At 37.5% G+C, this 21,967-nt stretch overlaps 1 protein-coding gene across 1 annotated transcript; it reads right to left on the bottom strand.

Annotated features, from left to right (window-relative positions):
• Positions 1 to 3,490: 3,490 nt before the first annotated feature.
• Positions 3,491 to 20,284, bottom strand: LOC139310143 (vomeronasal type-2 receptor 26-like). The gene is made up of 5 exons (XM_070934301.1): positions 20,133 to 20,284; positions 16,509 to 16,794; positions 15,188 to 15,358; positions 4,841 to 4,967; positions 3,491 to 4,392 (listed from the first exon to the last, which is right to left on the bottom strand). Exons 1-5 carry the CDS (start codon positions 20,282 to 20,284, stop codon positions 3,491 to 3,493), a joined length of 1,638 nt encoding a protein of 545 aa, XP_070790402.1.
• Positions 20,285 to 21,967: the final 1,683 nt, after the last annotated feature.

Genomic DNA, 21,967 nt, shown 5'->3' with positions numbered 1-21,967 from the left:
CACTTGTGGAAGAACTTAAAAAGAAACTTTGCAAATTCAGGTTTGACAAAATCATCAGGTTCCCCAAGAGCCTTTTCTCTAAAGCAAATTGGGATGAGCAGTAATGATTTGCCTTTTTCAAGGTGAGGAATAGGGGAAAGGAAATCATTCCTAGAAAAGACATTGGAGATATGTGGTTGGAGAAGATGACACAGAAACATATCAGTTTAAAACCTGAACTATTCCTGTTGGGGATTCTACCAGAAGTTTATAGTAAAGAAAATGTATACTTGATTATTCATGTAATAACTGCAGCTAGAATTGTATTTGCACAAAATTGTAAAAGTGAAGAGATCCCTACGGATGAAAATATGATTAAGAAAATATTAGAATGTGCAGAAATGAATAGAACAGAATAGAATAGAACAGAACAGAACAGAACAGAACTGAACAGAACAGAACAGAACAGAACAGAACAGGTTTTTCTGCTGCACCAGCTCAGTAGAATCACACCCACTCTGTTCTGGACTTTTCTTCCTTTCTAGCAGCTAGCAAACTCTTCCTGCTAGGTGGGAGGAAAAAAGCCCAGAATCCTTGGATGAGTTGACAATTACCTTTTCAGTTGATGGGTTGGAGGCTTGGAGAATGAAAATGGGTACAACAGACCTCCGATTTCAGACATTATTCCTGTAATCCAGTAGTCTCCTGGCTTGTAGTAATGGAACCACTCGTTTTCTTCTATGATCACCTTAAATGGACATTTCATCAGTGTACCTGCACAGGGAATTTGAGACAGAAACTGAAGCAGAAAAAGCTGTATATGCAGCAGCAGCAACATTTGACATCCAGTATACTGCAGGAGATCCTTTGTAGAGTTCTTTCTTCAGCACAGAGTTAAATCTCAGAGATCACAGAAAGACCACAACTACAGTGAAGAAGGTCCAGTTTGACCCCAGATTTGGAAGAGCTATCTGCAATTTCAGACTGCTACAGTATTTGCCCAGCTTTACCCCAAACTCTGATCTCATTACAGGAGGCTGTTACAAATCAGATTATCACATGCTGTCTATCCCATTTGTTGTCACATAGATTAGCAACTAATTGTGGTGGTGGAAATCCCATAAACCTTGTTCAAAGGAGAATAAATAATCGTGATTTTGATAATTAGAAGGGGAATTGGGAACGAGACTTGGCCATAAAAGTGTGCCGTTGGAGAAAAGAGTTTTCTTTGACTCAGGAGAATAATCCTAATTTGAGAGCTGAGAAAGGAACAATTCAGGGAAATTTGATTGTTTTTTAGTCTCCAAACTTATTCTTGAGATTGTAAAGATTTAAATGTGTAAAAACAGTTCAACACTCTTGAACTAGGCAGTGGGCCATTATAATTCCTTCTTATTTTGTCTGATGTGGATGAGGCCATCTTCTTCAGTGAAGGTTTGATACTCCAGAATGAATTAACTCCAGATCATGACATATTGAATCACCTATTATTATTGTTGATGATGAGCCACGGTGATGCAGTGGTTAAGTGCAGTACTGCAGGCTACTTCTGCTGATCACCGGCTGCCAGCAGTTTGGCAGATCGAATCTCACCAGGCTCAATGTTGACTCAGCCTTCCATCCTTCCGAGCTCGGTGAAATGAGGACCCAGCTTATTGGGGGCAATAGGCTGACTCTGTAAACTGCTTGGAAAGGGTAGAATAGAGCAGAGCAGAGCAGAGCAGAGCAGAGCAGAGCAGAGCAGAGCAGAGCAGAGCAGAGCAGAGCAGGACAGGACAGAACAGAACAGAACAGAACAGAACAGAACAGAACAGAACAGAATAGAATAGAATAGAATAGAATAGAATAGAATAGAATAGAATAGAATAGAATAGAATAGAAAAATAGAGTTGGAAGGGACTGTGGAGTTACATATCCTATTTTATTCTTGTTGAGTTCATTCTTGTTGAGTGCTGGGTTCTGGACACTTTGATATGGTAAACAATTGGAGGGAGGAAATGTTTCTTATCTTTACAGATAACTTAGAAGTGGCTAGGATAGATTCAATACTACAATACTACAGAAATCAATATTAGGACAATCTACAATCCTGATTTAGCATAATGAGTGAAACCGATCAGTATGTGAATTAAGATATATGGAAATTTCTTTGCTTTTCCAATGCTTTCTCAATATCGAAAGAGAATGTAGAAGGCAGAGGAAATGGCACTGAGAGACCATTGCCAAGACAAGGTCAGATAAAAGTAGTACTGACTTATATGATATAGCTTTCCTAACTTGGAATACAGCGAAGGGCTGACTGACAAAAAGACAAAGACAAAGAAAGGATACATGCACAAAAATATATTTATATATTTATAGGTAAAGGTTTAAGTGGGTATAGGTAAAGACTTCCCCTGTCAGTCATGACCAACCCAAGGGACGGTGCTCATCTTTGATTCACAAATGAAGAGCCTTTATCTGAAGATGCTTCCATGGTCATGTGGCTGGCATGACTATGCACTGAAGGTGCATGAAACATTGTTACTTTCCCGCTGAAGTGGTACCTATTTATCTACTTGCTTTTACATGCTTTTGAATTGCTAGGTTGGCAGGACACACACACAGAGAAACAGACACTGTATGTACAGTATATGGAAATAGAAATGGATATTGAAATGGATATGGACATGGATAAAAAACAGGAAGCAATTTTATTACTCATAAGCACATCTTCATTGTCACATCATATCTACATGGATCCCCCCCCAAAAAAAAATCATTCAGAATTGTACATATTTTTCTTTTGATTGAAGACTGTCAAAAATAATAATTTGTCTCATGAATTTATTCAAAGGGACGGAGAAAAAAATTAAAGTTGCTCCAATGTTCATGTTGATATTTTATCTATTCTTAATCTATGGAATGTTATCTGTCACTCTCTTTTTCTCTTTCTTGATCTCTCCCATCCATGTATATCTATCTATCTATCTATCTATCTATCTATCTATCTATCTATCTATCTATCTATCTATATATCTATCTATCTATCTATCTCATTTATCAAACTATGAATGATCTTATATCATTGAGCCAGAAGAGATCAATCAAATATATATATATATAATATTTGAAATTAACTATTTTTTTAAACAAAGTCAGAACATCACCCCAGAAAATAAAATATAACACCAGCACAGCAATCTATATAGTAACAAAAACACACATCATCATTAGCCATAGACTTTAATTTAATCTAAAACCATATCAGAACATCTCTGGTCATAGTTTATCTGGCCTGGTTTCAGAAATTTTATTAATGTCATAATATGAATTCAGATTAGGACAATTGAAGGATATGATTATTTCAGATAGTTTGAGTTGTTTTAGCAACTTTACTACTCAATTATTATAATTCAAAATTCAAATGGAATGAAGAAAGATAAGCGACAAGACATGAAACATTACTTCAAAGTATGTGATTTCATGTTGCATGTAAACTGTACAAAAATAAACACCAACAAAAGGAGACTTAATGATTTTTTATCATGAGATGTTCTTTGGTGTTCATGGCAGGTCTCAGGATAATAATGTAGCATTTGGGGATAAAGATGCAGCCCAGTAAACCCAGGCCAGAGGCCAGGATGGAGAATATCTGCACTGCTACCATGTATTTCCCCTTGGTGCTCAGATAAGTGGGAACAAAGGAGATCCAAACGCTACAAAAAACCAACATGCTGAAGGTGATCAGTTTGGCTTCATTAAAAGCCCCTGGCAGATTTCGAGCCAGAAATGCCACCAAGAAACAGATGGCAGCCAAAAAACCCATGTAGCCAAGAGCAGAGTAGAACATGGTGACAGAGCCTTCATTGCACTGCAGCAGGATGTGTTCTGGTTGGGAATGAAAGTCAGAATCTGGGAATGGGGGAAAGACTCCCAGCCACATCATACAGAGGCCTACTTGAATACCAGAGCAGGATAAAACAATAGAGTTGGCCAGACTCTTCCCCAGCCATTTCCTCATGCTGCTGCCTGGCTTTGTGGCCAGAAAAGCCACCACCACCATGACAGTCTTGGCCAGCAAGGAAGACACAGCAACTGAGAAAACAATACTGAAAATGGTTTGTCGGAGGAGACAGGTCATTTTCACGGGGCGACCGATGAATAGAAGGGAGGTCAAGAAAGAAAGCAGGAGTGAAACCAGGAGGATGTAGGTGAGTTCACAGTTGTTGGCTTTGACTAAGGGAGTGTCTCGGTATTTCATGAAGATTCCCAGAATAAAGGCGGTGGTTAGGGATAAAGCGATGGCAAAGAAAGCCAGGATGAGTCCCAACAATTCTTGATAGGATAAGAAGCTTATATTTTTGGGGACACATTGATCTCGCTTCTTATTGGAATACTGGTCATCTGGACACTTTTCACAATGGGCTGCATCTGAGAAAAAAAATGGTTAGCATGAATCTGTTTCTGCAGCTGTAGGAGCATGAAAACCACATCAGAAATCAATTACTTCATTTTCAAAGAATAATATAATATTTCTGCCCAGGGATATCCATGCGATACTACATTAGTTAACACTCTTTTTAAAGATGAATGAATGAAGATGAATGTGATTATCAGTTCTCAAATCTTCTTTCCTAAAACAAAGCAAGAAAGTAGCAACTCAGTAGAAATCAGCAAACTTTTATTATTTATTTTAACGCTCACATCATCATCCAAATTTGGCGATAGTGCCCAATCTTTGAAGTTCGTGGATGCCTTCAAGAAATTTAATGTTTTTATTACTTCTTGATGAAATACCTTCCCCCCCACAAAAAAACAAGATGGAATATTGATTGTATCTTGAATTTTGGGGGGTTATTTTTGGAGCCACCTACTGTACCTTCTTGCCCAGAGAATGTTCCTTCCATACACAGAGAACAGTCGTAGCAGCAAACTGGGGCTCCCTCTCTCACAAGCTTGGCATAACCTGGGGAGCAACTTTCTGTACATCTTGAATAAGGCACCATCTAAATATAAACAGAAAAATTAGTCAGGGTGATATATGAATTAGAAGGATTTACTGAAATCAAGTGTCTTCCAGAAGCTCAGGACTACATTGAGTAAAATCAGTCAAGAAGTCATGGTATGAACCTTAATTACTCTACTTGCAAGGGGCCAATGAAAGGTCATTCTCTTTCTCTATCAATCTCCATTGTAGATCCCAAAACAGACTCATTTCCTCATTCTTTTTTCCAAAGGAAAGTAGTTCCATTGCAAAAGGTGTTTCTCCTTAGGGCATGTATGAGAATGCTTACCGTATTTTTCGGACTATAAGACGCACCAAGATGTTGAAGAGGAAAACAAGAAAAAAAGTTTTTGTCCTCCCCAGACCCCTATGAGCACTCTGTAGGCCTCCCAAACATCTGCGCATCCTGTTTTTGCAAAAAACAGGCCTGTTTTTCCCAAAATGGATGCAAAGGGGGATTGGGAGGCCTGCAGAGTGCTCCTAGGGGTCTGGGGCGGGCAAAAATGCAATGGTTGGGAGGGGTATCTTTTTTTTATTAAAAAGTTTTCTTATTTTAAACACATTAAAACAAACACAAAACAGACACTTATATACCTATCATTTTTCTGTTGTTAACAGCTCATTTAAGGTGATCCTTTCTTATTATTTACTTATATTCTAACTTTATCTTATTCTACTTAAATAATCTAATTTCCCTTATATCAACTACTCTTTCCTTTGATCATCAACACATTCAAGCAACATTATCACAGAAATAAACATTGAAATATTATTTCACTTCCCCCTATAAGAGGGTTGTCTTATACTCCAAAAAATACGGTATATATTTTTTCTCCATCTTTGCTTTCTCAGGAAATCTCCAACATCTAGATTTGTTGAGAGTCCCTATCTTTCTCTCCTACAAATGATCATGGTATCATCATATGTAAATGACTTTTTTAGCTGCCCTCATTTCCTTTGCCACATTCTTAGTGATATCTTTCTTTTATGCAATTCAGTGGGCTAAATCCTTCATATTCTGGATTTTTCTCCCAAAGGTGCTTTTTCAAAAGACAACTGATCTTTGTTTTCCCTTGAAGACTTTTCGCTTATCATTCCAGAAGATTCTTCAGTTCGGACTGAATGGTGGAGTATGGAATATCCATATTCCATACAATCATTTGGTCATTAGCAGTCTTTCTGAAAGTTGTTGCGGCCACTTGGAATTTATCTCTGCCCTCAGAGTCACGTGAATAGTGCAAATGATTGTGGTTACAACACTGTCTTTTCAGCAGTTCCAAATGTTTCCATCCTCCACTATTTAGTCAGAACTGAAGAAGCTTCTTGGATGAGAAGTGAAACATCTTCAAGGGAAAACAAAGTCCTGGTGCCTTTTGAAAAAGCAATTTGATAAAACCTGGATGACTGAGAATCTCCATAGACATTCTGGATTTTCTCTTACTGAGAACAAGATAATTTGATGTATTATAAATTATGGCAACATATTCCAGTTCAATAATGTAGATTGCAAATCCCACAATACAATGCAGCAGGTTCCAGTGTATGATAGATTATTGTAAAACCTCTAAAGTAAAATGATATCTAATGAATTAATAAGGCTTTATGTTCTCTTATTTGGAAGTTATCTCAATTGGCCTCAATAAGACTTATTTCTGAACAGAACAATTTCCACATCTGGAGAAAAAAAGATGAGCAAAATCGAAGCAGCCTCAACTACTTTGTTAAATAAAGTTGGCCATTGGATGGCACTTTGGTTGACAGAAATCTTGACTTCCGCTTGCATTTCTACATTCCCAATTTTCACCCCTGCATCTGATTTGTTCAAAGCTGATGTCCACTGAATGATATCAAAGTCACCAACAGGAACTCCATTTTCATCAAAAGAAATCCCATCTCTGGAAATATTGTGATGATGGAAGTTTCTCAGGAACCTATGAAGCTGCAGAAACATAAAAAGAAAACATTCCAATTTTTGCCTTTATTCAATGTTTTCCTTGCTATTATTCTGGATTGGAGGTACTCTTAATAATTCAACCTCTTCAAATCACCACTACAGTCTGAAACAGATTGATTCAGCATTTCATGGGAAGCTTCTTTCAGCCATTCTCCTGGAATTTACAGCTCTTTTTCAAATATTTAGAGAAGAGAAGAGAAGAGAAGAGAAGAGAAGAGAAGAGAAGAGAAGAGAAGAGAAGAGAAGAGAAGAGAAGAGAATAACAGAGTTGAAAGTGACCTTGGAGGTCTTCTAGTCCATCCCCTGCTTAGGCAGGAAACCCTACACCATTCCAGACAAATGGCTATCCAACATCTTCTCAAAAACTTCTAGGTTGCATCTCTCCTTGATTAGTTTCCACCCATTGCTGATTATCCAACCCTCAGGTGCTTTGGAGAATAGCTTGACTCCCTCTTCTTTGTGGCAGCCCCTGAGATATTGGAACACTGCTATCATGTGTCCCCTGGTCCTTCTTTTCATTAAACTAGACATACGCAGTTCCTGCAACCGTTCTTCATCTGTTTTCGCCTCCAGTCCTCTAATCATCTTTGTTGCTCTTCTCTGCCCTCTTTCTAGAGTCTCAACATCTTTTTTACATTGTGGCAACCAAAACTGGATGCAGTATTCCAAGTATGGCCTTACCAAGGAATTATAAAGTGTTATTAACACTTCCCATGATCTTGATTCTATCCCTCTGTTTATGCATCCTGCAACTGTGTTGGCTTTTTAGGCAGCTGCTGCATACTGCTGGCTCATATTTAAATGGTTGTCCACTAGGACTCCAAGATTCCCCTCACAGTTACTACTATTGAGCAAGGTACCACATATACTGTACCTGTGCACTTTGTTTTTCTTGCCTAAATGTAGAACCTTACTTTTTTCTCCATTGAATTTCATTTTGTTAGATAGCGCCCAATGTTCAAGTCTGTCAGGATCCTTCTGTATCTTAAGCCTATCTTCCGGAGTGTTGGCTATTCCTGCCAGCTTGGTGTCATCTGCAAATTTGATGAGTTCCCCATCTATCCCCTCATCCAAGTTATTCATTATCTCACATTCTTGAAAACATGGAATGGATAACACCACCATCAGGTGGCTTTGTAACTGGATAACAAATTATATTCAACATGTAGTGCTCTGGGGAACCTCATCCACATGGAGGAGAGTAAGCACTGGGAACCTCATGTTTCCATTTTAGGCCCAGCACCCTTCAATATCTTCAAAAAAAGATCTAGGTGAGGGAATTGAAGGGTAACTGATCAAATTTGCAGATGACACTAAGCTGGCAGGAATAGCCAACACCCCAGAAGACAAGGTCATGATCCAAAAAGATCTTGACAAATTGAACATGGGCCCCTATCTAACAAAATGAAATTCAAATTAGATAAAAGTAAGGTTTTATACTTAGGCAAGAAAAACCAACAGTATAGGTACAGACTAGGTGAAATTTGGCTTAATGCCAGTAACTGTGAGTAGTATTTTGGAGTCCTAGTGGACAATCACTTAAATATGAGCCAGCAATATGTGGCAGTAGACAAAAATGCCAATGCAATCCTAGGCTGTGTTAATAAAGGGATAAAATCAAGATGACATGAAGTTCTAAAATCGCTTTACAAAGCCTTAGTAAGACCATATTTAGAATACTGCATCCAGTTCTGGTCAACACAATATAAAAAAGATATTGAAACACTGGAAAGACTGTAGAGATGAGCAAGAAAAATGATTAGGGGCCTGGAGGTTAAAACATACCAAGAACAGTTACAGCAGAGGTAAAATCCTACTGGTTCGGACCAGTTTGGGTGAACCGGTAGGGATGATTGGCATCAGTTCGCTGAAACAATAGCAATCATCCCTGGTGGCCCACACATGCCCGCTCTCCTTCAAAATAACATATTGAAATATTGAATAATTAAATAATGGAGGGTTATAGTTGAGCATAAATATGTGTATTACTATTAGAACCATAAAGCCTATTAAATATAAAAGCCTGTTAAAACCATAAAAGCCTGTAAATTATAACAAATATAATTATTAATATTTTATTTGCAGTAAAAGGAATGACACTCAGAATACAGTAATTGGCATAAAAATAAAATATGGAAATATGGAATAACTAATAATGTAAGGTTATAATTCAACAAAATATGTGTACTATTATGAGAACTATATATGCTTGTCAACTGTAGCAAATATGATGAATATTATTATTATTTTGTACCAAAATGTAAGTCACTCAGGTGCCACACTGTTCAGGCACTGATATGGTTGTAAAAAATAAAAAAATAAAATTAAAAAAACTTGAAAAAAAATCATTTAGAGATTGTTTAATGTTAGGGTTCCAAATAATAGGCCCATAGCAAACAAGACTCTAAGGCAAGCAGGTTCCCCAAATATCAGTTTTATTGGACATATCATATAGGCACAGGCTGGTGAAAACTGACTCTAAATGTTCCCACAGTTTTCACCTAATTAAAGTAAAAGTTTTCCTCCTCTTGCCAAACAATAAGTCACATGGTCCAATCAAGGTATCATCTGGTTGCCTGGTGACTTTACTCATCCTCCCTCCGGCCATCAGTGGGAATATCTTTGGTTCCCATGAGAAAGTATTTTGTTTTGGCTACAAACTCCAGCTATGTCTATTCCCCCCTCCCTCTCTACCTCTCAGATCCAATGTGGCAACACTGAAGCTTCCAACATGGCCTCAGTCAGGTCAGCTTCAGGGTTGACACTCACTCTCAAATATCACAAACTGGGCAATTGCTCTTTGGAATATCTCACCCCTTTCTACATCTAATTTAATATTGAGGAATTGGAAGGGGAGAATCAATGGAACCTCAAAGGAGAAGACTTACCTGCCATGGCTGTACAATCTGGGGTGATTGATGATCTCCAACTTGCATTCTCCTCTTACTCCATTGGGAGGAGGAGGCAGCACTGAGGACCCAGGCCACAATTTGAATTATTTGGGAAATACTGGAGGAATCCTGAGACAGGATTCTTACAATCACATCATGGGTTGGGAATTCCCAATTCTCTTTTTCTCTGCATTTTTTCCAAACTTTCTTAGATAACACAGGACTTGAATAAGAACATTGAAACGCTTTCTTTCCATACAATAAGACCATGGATGCATAAGATTTGTCATAATACTGAGTCCTTCTCTTTGTCTGGATGTGGAAGGAAAACAAAGCATTTTTATTTTGGAGATCAACCAAGAGGTCAAAACTACCTACACTTAAAGCTGTCAAAGTTGTTGCAATCCACACCCTTCCCAAAGTGGATGCATTAGTCGTATCAATTATTTGTATTATTGTTGCTAACATTCCTGAGGCCTGAAAATCCAGTTGGCATACTATAATTTTTATTTGACTCTTGATAAGAGAACCGAACTTTTTCCTTTTTTCTTGCGTGAGAATTTTTCCAGCACTTGTCGGCACATTTGCTTCTGGGACAAATCCTGAGAGGACAATGCAAATCCCATTTTTTAGAGCGAGAACTTCCAAGCGTCTTTTGAATTTTTCTCCTTTTTCATTGTCCTGAGAAAGGAGGCCGATCCACGTCCATTGGAACTGCAGGAGCAACTGGATGATTGCTGAGTAAGGAGGTTCTTGGTTTGGGGTCATCCGATATGAAAAAGGAAAACGATGATTTTTCTCAGCCATCTGGTTGATTACATTATAGTTGATCTAAGATGAAAGAGAAGGTATTGGTAGTGTAGGAAGTTAGCACCAAACCCCCTCCTAGGAAAATGAGATATTTTAGGATATATTAAAAGGGAAGAACATTTCCCCTAAAAGGGAGGCAGAAACTATAATTTGTCTAGAAGAAGTGCATATTAAAAAGCAACATGAATAAATATTGGTAGAGCCAAAATTAGGGAAAATATTCCCTTCATTGCCACAATGTAAGAAAAGAGGAGTTGCTTTATATATTAGAGATACAATCCGAATGAAGTCATGTTAAAAATGAAATTACCCAAGTCACGGGTAATATATATTACACTTGTTCCCAAGGAGGACACCGACCCACAACAAATCAAGAATTATAGGCCTATTTCTCTGCTAAACTCAGACTACAAAATCTTTGCTTCAATATTGGCAGAAAGACTTAAATGATATTTAAATAATTTTATACACTCTGATCAAAATGGGTTTCTGCCAAAAAGACAGGTTAAGGACAATATGAGAATAATTCTGGATACTTTGGAATATTACGAGGCACATCCTGAAAAGCAAATGGCTTTGATATTTCTAGATGCTCAGAAAGCCTTCGATAATGTGAACTGGCGATTTATGTTATTACAGCTGGAACAGATGGGCCTTGGCAGAAAATTTATTCAAGCCATAGAAGCCATATACTACAAACAAACAGCAAAAGTAATGATAAATGGAGAATTGACAGAGTCTATTGAAATAAAAAAAGGTTCGAGACAAGGTTGTCCACTGTTACCTTTATTGTTTGTATTAACATTAGAAGTGCTAAACAGAAATATTAGAGAAGATAAAGATATAAAGGGAATGAAGTTCCAAAAGGAAGAATACAAATTGCAAGCATTTGCTGATGACCTGGTTTTTTATTTTTGAAGATCCATTAGAATCAACAACTAAATTGATTGACAAGATAGGAGAATATGGAAAAGTAGCTGGTTTGAAAATAAATAAAGACAAAATGAAGTTTTTGACAAAAAATATGTTAATAAAACAAAAAGAAGAATTGGTGGAAGTATTGAAGATGAAGGTCACAAATAAGGTTAAGTGCTTGGGGATATATCTGACAGCAAGATGTAGTTCACTTAAAGAGAATAACTATAATAAACTCAAGCAACAGATAGTGACAGATTTGGAATAGTGGGAAAATTTACAACTGTCATTGATAGGGAGAATATCAATGATTAAAATGAATATATAGCCTAGAATTCTATACTTGTTCCACACAATTCCAATCAAATTGGGGAAAGATTATTTTGAAGATTTGAATAAAATAGTGATGAAATACATTTGGCAGGGTAAAAAAGCGAGGATAAAACTAAAGTTGTTGCAAAATGCTAGAATGCGAGGAGGTTTTGGCTTGCCTAATCGGGAACTATATTATCAAGCGACAAGTTTGATGTGGATCAAGGAATGGATAATGTTAAAAAATGTTAGATTATTGACTTTAGAAGGACATGATTTGTTATTGGGTTGGCATGGCTTTTTATGGTACAAGGAAACATAAACACAGGGGTATTTTAGAAGACATTTTATACGAGATGCTTTGCTATTAAACTGGGAGAATGTAAAAAGATAACATTATTTAAAAATTCCAGTCTGGTTATCATCTATTGAAGCTTTCTCATATTTAATAATATTTAGAAAGGAACATAAAATGACAATGTCAACTGCATATAAAGAAAATTTGTATAAGATGTTTTAGAGGTGGCATTTACCCCCAACGAGGATAGTCAGAATGTTCAAGAATAAATCTGAAAAATATTGGAAATGTCATCAGATACCGGGCTCATATTACCATATGTGGTGGACGTGTGTAGAAGCTAAGAGATACTGGACTAAAATTCACACATGGGTGGAAAAAATGACACAAAAACACATAGATTTTAAACCAGAGATTTTTTTATTGGGGATTGTACCTGAAATATACAATAGAGAATTGAGATATTTGATTGTGCATGTATTAACAGCGGCTAGAATTCTGTTTGCTAAAAATTGGAAAAATAAGAAAATCTCAATGCAAGAAGAAGTTATTGAGAAAATAATGGAATGTGCAGAAATGAGTAAATTGATATTTGAAATTAAAGAACAAGAAGATAAACAATACTATAAGATATGGGACTTATTTTATCAATGGTTAGATAAAAAGATATGGAAATGAAATATGGTAGAGATCTTTCTAATACAAGTAATGTAGAATTATATAAAATATAATATAAAGATGTACTATTATTGGAACGATGTAAGAGGATAAAATGAACGGTATAATACAAATTAACTCAAACTTTGAATAGGGTGAAGATGCACAAAAGACTTGTAACCAACCGACACACTGTTTGTATTTGTAATTAAAGATGGTTTTTTATTTGTTTTTTTAATATTTGTTTAGAATTTTTTTTTTCAAAAAAAAAAAAAGATAAATAATAAAGCTCAAATTCAAAAGCCCGGAGAGGGCATAAAACTCAGTCACTCACAGCATCTCTTCCCTTTTTTAATTCACCCAACATCATCAAGGCAAATGATCCTGTCCACCATTAATACCATCTTTCCAAGCAACTTCCTTGAATCCAGCGTCTTTCACCCCACCTTGGAACTGAACCCAGAAGGATATTTCTTCCAACAGTAGTTTTTGCCAGTTTTAATGATAAAAGTCAGATGGTAAATCTAAGGGCCTTTCCACACTGCTGAGAGATGTTTCAAATGATAACTGCATGAATTTTGCTGGTTCTCTGGATGTTCTGTCCTGTTGTCTTGTATGCTGCCTTTGAAACCAGGGAGCTCTGAATTATCTGTGGGTGATGTTCATTGGTGGTCCTCATAGAGCACACCCTTCTGTAACATTAGAACTCTGTGGGTCACCCATCCACTCAGTCAATTAGTCAATCAGAATAGAGCTGGAAAGTCTTCTAGTCCAACCACCTGCTCAAGCAGGAGACCAGGGGTATCAAACTCAAGGCCTGAGGGCTAGATCTGGCCTGCAGGATGCTTAGATCTGGCCTATGTGGCCGCCCTTGAAATAGCAAAGGACCAGCCCACAGTGCCTCTGCCAGTGAAAATGGAGTTAGAGAGGGCCGGGCATGGCCCTCCCGAGCTCTGTTTTGGCAAGCAGAGGGTTGCAGGAGGCTTCCCAGCCAAAAATAGAGCTTGCCTGGGCCATGCATGCCCTCTCCGAGCTCTGTTTAAGATGGCAGAGGGTTGCAGGAGGCCATCCCAGATGAAAACAGAGCTCGGGAGCCCATTTTTGCTGGCAAAGAATTCAGGCCACTGCAGGTTCCCCTGACACAAGTGATATCATGCTAGCCATACCACCCTTGGCCATGCCTCCACCCGAAGTCAGACACAACCTGGATGTGGCCCTCAATGAAATCGAGTGACACCCCAGCCCCAGTCCAACCCCCTGCTCAAGCAGCAGACACAAGACCATTTTACACAAGTGACTGTCCAGTCTCTTCTTAAAAAGCCCCAGTGATGAAGCACCCACAACTTCTGAAGGCAATCTGTTCCAATGATTAATTGTCCTCCAAGCCTTAATTCCAGGTTGCTTCCCTCCTTGATTAGCTTCCATCCATTGCTTCTTGTCCTGCCTTCTGGTGCTTTGGACTATAAATTGACCTCCTCCTCTTTATGGCAGCCTCACAAATACTAGAATACTGCTATGCACTCATTGAATATCTTTTTAAACTGACAAACATATTAATTTCTCATAGATTATAACTGCTTATTTGATTGTTTCATACGTTGGGCTTGAAATATTGTTATATCCCCCCTCAGGAATTGTTTAATATTGGTATATTATTTCATTGTCTTCATTCATATAATTGATTTCAAATAACTCTATATAAACTCTTTAATTGGCTGGATTTCTTTCAGACATTTGAAATGCAGAAGTCAGTTTAATAACCTCCTTTAAAAAAAAAAAACCCAAATCAACTGACATTTTGCCAAGCTACAGTTCAAAATAGGAAAGAATATTATGACATACTTTCTTCTGTGTTGTACACTAATTGTTTTGTTAGTTGTGAAGTCATGTCTGACCCATCGTGACCCCATGAACAATGTTTCTCCAGGCCTTCCTGTCCTCTACCATCCTCTGTAGTCCAGTTAAGCTCACGCCTACTGCTTCAGTGATTTGATCCAACCACCTCATTCTCTGTCGTCTCTTTCTTCTTCCTCACCCAGCATTAGTCTTTCCTCCAGTGAGTCCTTCCTTCTCATTAGGTGGCTAAAGTATTTGAGTTTCATCTTCAGGATCTGGCCTTCGAAAGAGCAGTCAGGGTTGATCTCCTCCAGGACAGTGGTCACCAACTGGACCACTGGTGGACCACAAGAAAATTTTGGTGGTCCACAGAAAAATTATTTGCAGTTTTTATATTGCACTAAATCAGGGGGTCCTCAAACTACGGCCACTGGGTCGGATATGTGCAATGAATGTTTGCATTGCTGCAGAGACAACTGGGGTCTTTGCTGGGGTCATCTTGTGTGGGTCAGAGGAGGGAAGAAATTTTGACTTGGATCTGTTTCAACCTCCTGGTGCGGGGCTTTGGGCAAAGGCTGGAGGGAAGTGCAGCTAGTGGCAAAGAGCCAGACGGCCTTGTTGCATTGAGACTGCATCATGGCCTGGAATTGGCTGACCATCTCAGCCTGCTGAGCCTCCAGGTGCTGGCAACTGGCCTTGTACTCCCGCAGGTCTTGCCTCTGCTTGAAAAGCCTATGCTCATAGTTCTAAGTGAGGTGCTTCTGCTGAACCTCTACGACTAACGGGTTGATCACCTTGCAGTCCAAGGGACTCGTAGGAGTCTTCTCCCACTACCATAGTTCAAAGGCCTCAGTTCTTTGGTGCTCAGCCTTTTTTATGTACACTATTTTATATATATACACTAGAGAAAGTATGTAAAAGCTGCTTTCTGGAGGTGCCTTCTATTTATCTTGACCCATTCATTGTTTTTTCATATCTTTCTTTTGAATTTTTTACTTCAGTCTCAAGATTATAAAAAAATGAGGAATTCCTCACTGTGAGAGTTATGAAGAGTTGGAACAGCCTGCCTCCTGGAGCTCCACTGCTGGTTATTTTCAAGGAAAACTTAGACAGCAATTTGTCTGTAGTGGTCTGGCCATTCCTCCTCTGTGTAAGGAGTTGGACTTTTTATTCTATGATTCTATGGAAAAAAATCTCTTTTGCATTGGTCACTAAATTTTCAAAGTGTTTAAAAGTCACTGATTCAACCCTCATACATTCTATGACAAAGTCTAACTTTTCAAACGTCATAATTTTCAAAATTCCCAATGGTCACACCCAGACTTTTTCTGCTACCAGAGGCCTGTTGGCCACAGGGCCCAAAGCCAAAGGATAGATAGATAGATAGATAGATAGATAGATAGATAGATAGATAGATACAGTGGTGGACTGCAACTGATTTAACAACTGGTTCTGTGAGCACACATTTTGCGTTCGTGTACAGTGTTCAAAATACACCAATATCAAGCTCTATAGCTTACCTTCTAGGGAAGCCCCGGTAAGTAAAACAGCTGAGGGGTGGAAATCCACCATGCCACGCAAATCAGCTGGGCTTAGAAACACGGAAATATAGGACAGGATAGGGCGGGGGTGGGTAGGTGGGCAGGGACAACTGATTGCCGGAACCACCGGTTTGCTAGAACTGGTCCAAACCAGAAGCAGCCCATCACTTTATGTATAGACACATACCTTCTGAATTAACAATTCTTTCAAATCTTCTAATATTTACTCTCTGACTTTCAATTTATTTGGAGAAATATATACAAGTGCTGCTTTCTAGGCAAATATGAACAATTTACAACACGGAATTAGTTTCAGTTGGCTTTATACCTGTGGAATTTTATAGATGCTCAAGACATTGGAAATATGATCAAAGAGTTCAGAATCCATCTCTTCAAGAATCGCCAGCAGGTTCTTTTGTCTTCCACATCTGTAGTTTGGGATGTTCTCCTGTCCTGTAGACAGCACATGCAGCATGGCCTCATAGGTTATCCTTGCATTGAAAAAGTTCTCATACATGTTGTAGCCCAGGGTGATGTTGGGTAAGAGCCTTGAATTCTGGTTGACTTCATGAACAGCCAGTAAGAAGGGCAGAATGTTGTAGAAGGTGCTTTCACTGCAATGTAAGAAATTTCATCATCTTATTTTGCTCTATATCAACGATTTATGTGATCAACTTAAAAGCAATTGCATTCTTTTTGCTGATGATGTAAAATTATTCAATTCTACAGATAATGCTGTTGTTTTGCAAAGTGATCACGATTATGAGTCTGAATGGTCAACTTTTGATTCATAAATGCTCTGTCTTACATATTGGTAAACATAATCAGAATGTCAAGTATGAGATAGGTGGCATTGATTTAGTAGATGACCATCACCTTGTTAAGAACCTGGGAGTATTTATCTCTGACGATCTATCCTCCAAAGCTCACTGTAACAGCAATGCTAAAAAAGCATTAAATGTTGTAAGGTTAATTTGATGAAGCTTTTATTTCTGGAAACATTGTATTGCTAATTAGAGTTTATAAAACTTATGCCAGGCCAGTCTTAGAGTATTGTTCAACTGTTTGGATTCCCCACCATTTATCTGACATCAGTACAATTGAGAGGGTTCACAAGTGTTTCACGAGAAAAGTCTTGCACTCTTTTGTACACAATAGATTTCCCTATGCTACTAGGCTCTAAATTCTCGGTTTGGATAACTTAGAGCAGTGTCGCTTGCGTTCAGGCCTAGGTATTGAATACAAAATTATACGTAATAATGTCTTACATGTAAATGACCTTTTCTGTTTTAATCGCAATAATATGTGTGCGAACAACTGCTTTAAACACCATGTAAATTGTCGAAGTCTGGAATGCCCTACCTGATTCAGTTGTTTTAGCTACAAATTTCCACAGTTTCAGTCACAAGTTGAGTTCAATGGAACTTACATTATATTTAAGTGGTCAGTAGAGAGAGTGTGCGTAAGTGCACTAATGTGTCTATCGTCCAGAGGTAAAATTCAGCAGGTTCTGACAGATTCTGGAGAACCGGTAGTGAAAATTTTGAGTAGTTTGGAGAACTGGCAAATACCACCTCTGGCTGGCCCCAGAGTGGGGTGGTAATGGGGATTTTGCAGCATCATTTCCCTGCCTTGCCCACCAAGCCACACCATGCCCACCAAGCCACACCCACAGAACTGGTAGTAAAAAAAAATTGAATTTCACAACTCCTATCGTCCCTGTCATTGAATTTATATTCTCTTATTCTTGTTCTCATTTTTCTTTGACAAATTTCAATAAAGAAAGAAATAAATCTTCAGTTTGGATTTTCATGAAAGCATGTCATATTTACTGTAGCTTTATATCTATATAGTGCAATGCCAAAAAGATAATCAACTTCTCTTTATTCATGTCAGGGATCTGACAGATGCCCTAATTAAATCATGAGCCTTGAGCCAAGCTTCAAAAGAAATCCAGTTAGTTATTAGGAGCTTCATGTAGGCACTTTCCCAAGTGAAGCCAATTCTGACCCCACGTAAATAATGCCCCAACCATGACCTTGTTTTCCTCCTCCCCCAATGGTGTGTCCTCAATCACATTCGCCAACGGAGCAATTTTGTGGGTTGTAGAGATCACTCCCCTCCGGCCGCTGTGGTAACCCTGGGATACAGCCTTGAGAGATGTAATTCTAGAATGTGCACCTCTCTGGCTGCTGTGCTGTTTTGTTGGTTTCCCATCCCACTTGCCTATGGCAACTCGAGAGCAGGCCAGGGATGCTTTGCAAGTTGATATTTCAATTAAATTATTCAATTTATTTGAATTTTGCAAGTGATAGACATTTTTGAAATTTCTCTGAGAAGAACAGTCCCATTGACACCACTAAGAGCTTCTTGCCAAAAAAAAAAAATCAGAGAGAGATAGCAAGCTTGTTATGTCAGGATCAAAGAAATGCTATCAAAATCACCAGAACTGATTCTGCCTTTTTCTCCACATTATGACTTGGGGGGAAAAAATGAGGAAAATTATTCTCATAGTTTAGGAGCCAGGTAAGGAAAATGGTTACAATAGCAAGAAACCTCCACACCATCTTCTTCTCAAATAGAAAGTGTGAAGGTTTCTTAGTATTGTAACTGTTTCAATCTGCTTAGAATAAACTTTTTGCAAAACCAAAGCATTTATTTTATCCACTTACCTATTTATAAAGCTAATATATCACTCATATCAATTCAAAACAATCCATAAAATGTAATTAAAATCATACCACTCAGCTGTGGTATCATACCACTCAGGTGTGGTATATTCATATCTCTGATGAATATACAGTAGGGGTGACAAATAGATTTAAGGAATTAGATCTGATAGACAGAGTGCCTAAATAACTATGGACGGATGTTCGCAACATTTTATAACAAACAGCAACTAAAAACATCCCAAAGAAAAAGAAAGGCAAGAAAGCAAAATGGCTAAATAAGTTAAATGAATAAATAAGTTGCTGACTCCACAGTACCAAGGTAATCATTTTGAAAGCAGGCAGAAGCCCAAACAGGCAAGATTCATCATGGGACAGTGTTGGCAGTGCCCAGTGTTGAGGCTGACACTTGTGGAAGAATTTAAAAAGAAACTTTGTAAATTCAGGTTTTGCAAAATCATCAGGTTCACCAAGAGCCTTTTCTCTAAAGCAAATTGGGATGAGCAATAATGACTTGCCTTTCTCAAGGTGAGGAATAGGGGAAAGGAAATCATTCCTAGAAAAGACATTGGAGGTATGTGGTTGGAGAAGATGACATAGAAACATATCAGTTTAAAACCTGAACTATTCCTGTTGGGGATTCTACCAGAAGTTTATAGTAAAGAAAATGTATACTTGATTATTCATGTAATAATTGCAGCTAGAATTGTATTTGCACAAAATTGGAAAAGTGAAGACATCCCTATGGATGAAAATATGATTAAGAAAATATTAGAATGTGCAGAAATGAATAGAATAGAATAGAATAGAATAGAATAGAATAGAATAGAATAGAATAGAATAGAATAGAATAGAATAGAATTCTTTATTGGCCAAGTGTGATTGGACACACAAGGAATTTGTCTTGGTGCATATGCTCTCATAAAAGAAAAAATACATAGATACATAGATTAACACTTGCAATCAAAGGAAAGGAAGAATCTGATTATTATAATATTCTATCAATGGTTAGAGAATAAATATAAAAACAATGTATTATAAAGGCAAATAAGTTAAGAAGGGAAATGTTATAAGACTAGGTATGTTAAATATTAGTAGTAATATAAGAATAAATACAAATAATGAATATGGTGGTAAATTTTAATTGTCATGACACAAAAACGTGTACTCAGACAACATGCTGTTTACTGAAAGAGGGAATGTTTGTATTAAAATAAAATAAAGAAAAGACATTGGAGCAAGTAAAATCAATCACCAGAATCCTTGGATGAGTTGACAATTACCTTTTCAGTTGATGGGTTGGAGGCTTGGAGAATGAAAATGGGTACAACGGAACTACGAGTGCAGACATTATTCCCGTAATCCAGTAGTCTCCTGGCTTGTAGTAATGGAACCACTCATTTTCTTCTACTATCACCTTAAATGGACATTTCATCAGCGTACTGACACAGGGAATTTGAGACAGAAACTGAAGCAGAAAAAGCTGTATATGCAGCAGCAGCAACATTTGACATACAGTATACTGCAGGAGATCCTTCCTAGAGTTCTTTCTTCAGCACAGAGTTAAATCTCAGAGATCACAAAAAGACCACAGCTATAGTGAAGAAGGTCCAGTTTGCCCCCAGATTTGGAAGAACTATCTGCAATTTCAGACTGCTACAATATTTGCCCAGCTTTACCCCAAACTCTGATCTCATCACAGGAGGCTGTTACAAATCAGATTATCACATGCTGTCTATGCCATTTGTTGTCACATAGATTAACAACTAATTGTGGTGGTGGAAATCCCATGAACCTTGTTCAAAGGAGAATAAATAATCATGATTTTGATAATTAGAAGGGGAATTGGGAACGAGCCTTGGCCATAAAAGTGTGCCGTTGGAGAAAAGAGTTTTCTTTTATTCAGGAGAATAATCCTAATTTGAGAGTCGAGAAAGGAACAATTCAGGGAAGTTTGATTGTTTTTTAGTCTCCAAACTTATTCTTGAGATTGTAAAGATTTAAATGTGGAAAAACAGTTCAACACTCTTGAACTAGGCAGTGGGCCATTATAATTCCTTTTTATTTTGTCTGGTGTGGATGAGGCCATCTTCTTCAGTGAAGGATAGATACTCCAGAATGAGTTAACTCATGAGTTGACTCTATAAACTGCTTAGAGAGGGCTGTAAAGCACTATGAAGCGGTATATAAGTTTAAGTGCTATTGCTATTGGAGCCCCCTGTTAAATGTCTTGTGTCTTTCAAAATGTAGAAGGGACTATCAATCTTAATGTTTACAAAGAAGATCTAATCAAAATTCCCTGGAGCATTAATCTAAAACAATGGCCCATTATTGACTTCTTCATGATAGCAATAGCAATAGCAGACTTATATAACACTTCACAGTGCCTTGTATATATAAAGCACTGTATGCTACTGTATGTACAGTATATGGAAATGGAAATGGATATGGACATAGATATGGACATGGATAAAAAACAGGAACCAATTTTAACTCTCATAAGCACATCTTATGAGATGTGCTTATGATGTCAGAGCATGTCTACATGATCCCCCCCCATCACTCAGAGCTGTACATATTTTTCTTTTGACTGAAGACTGTTAGAAATAATAATTTGTCTCATTAATTTATTCAAAGCGATGGAGAAAAAAAATTAAAATTGCTCCAAAGTTCATGTTGAAATTTGATCTATTCTGAATATACAGACTGTTATCTGTCTCTCTGTTTTTCTCTTTCTCAATATCTCCTATCTATCTATCTATCTATCTATCTATCTATCTATCTATCTATCTATCTATCTATCTTTGAGTAATCTTACATTATCCAGCCAGAAGAGATCAATCAAATATATATTTTAAATTAACTAGTTTTTTTAAAAAATTCAAAACATCACCCCAGAAAATAAAATATAACAGCCGCACAACCAATTTATATAGTAACAAAAACATACATCACCATTAGCCATAGTCTTTAATTTAATCATAAAAACCATATCACAACATCTCTGATTACAGTTTATCTGGCCTGGTTTCAGAAATTTTATTAATTTCATAATATGAATTCAGATTAGGACAATTGAAGGATATGATTATTTCAGATAATTTGAGTTGTTTTAGCA

The sequence above is a fragment of the Pituophis catenifer genome, unplaced genomic scaffold (assembly GCF_029215685.1).
Source record: "Pituophis catenifer annectens isolate HBS135680 unplaced genomic scaffold, rPitCat1.0.hap2 SCAF_2, whole genome shotgun sequence".
Lineage (NCBI taxonomy): Eukaryota > Metazoa > Chordata > Lepidosauria > Squamata > Colubridae > Pituophis > Pituophis catenifer.
This window is presented reverse-complemented; position numbering and strand designations above follow the sequence as displayed.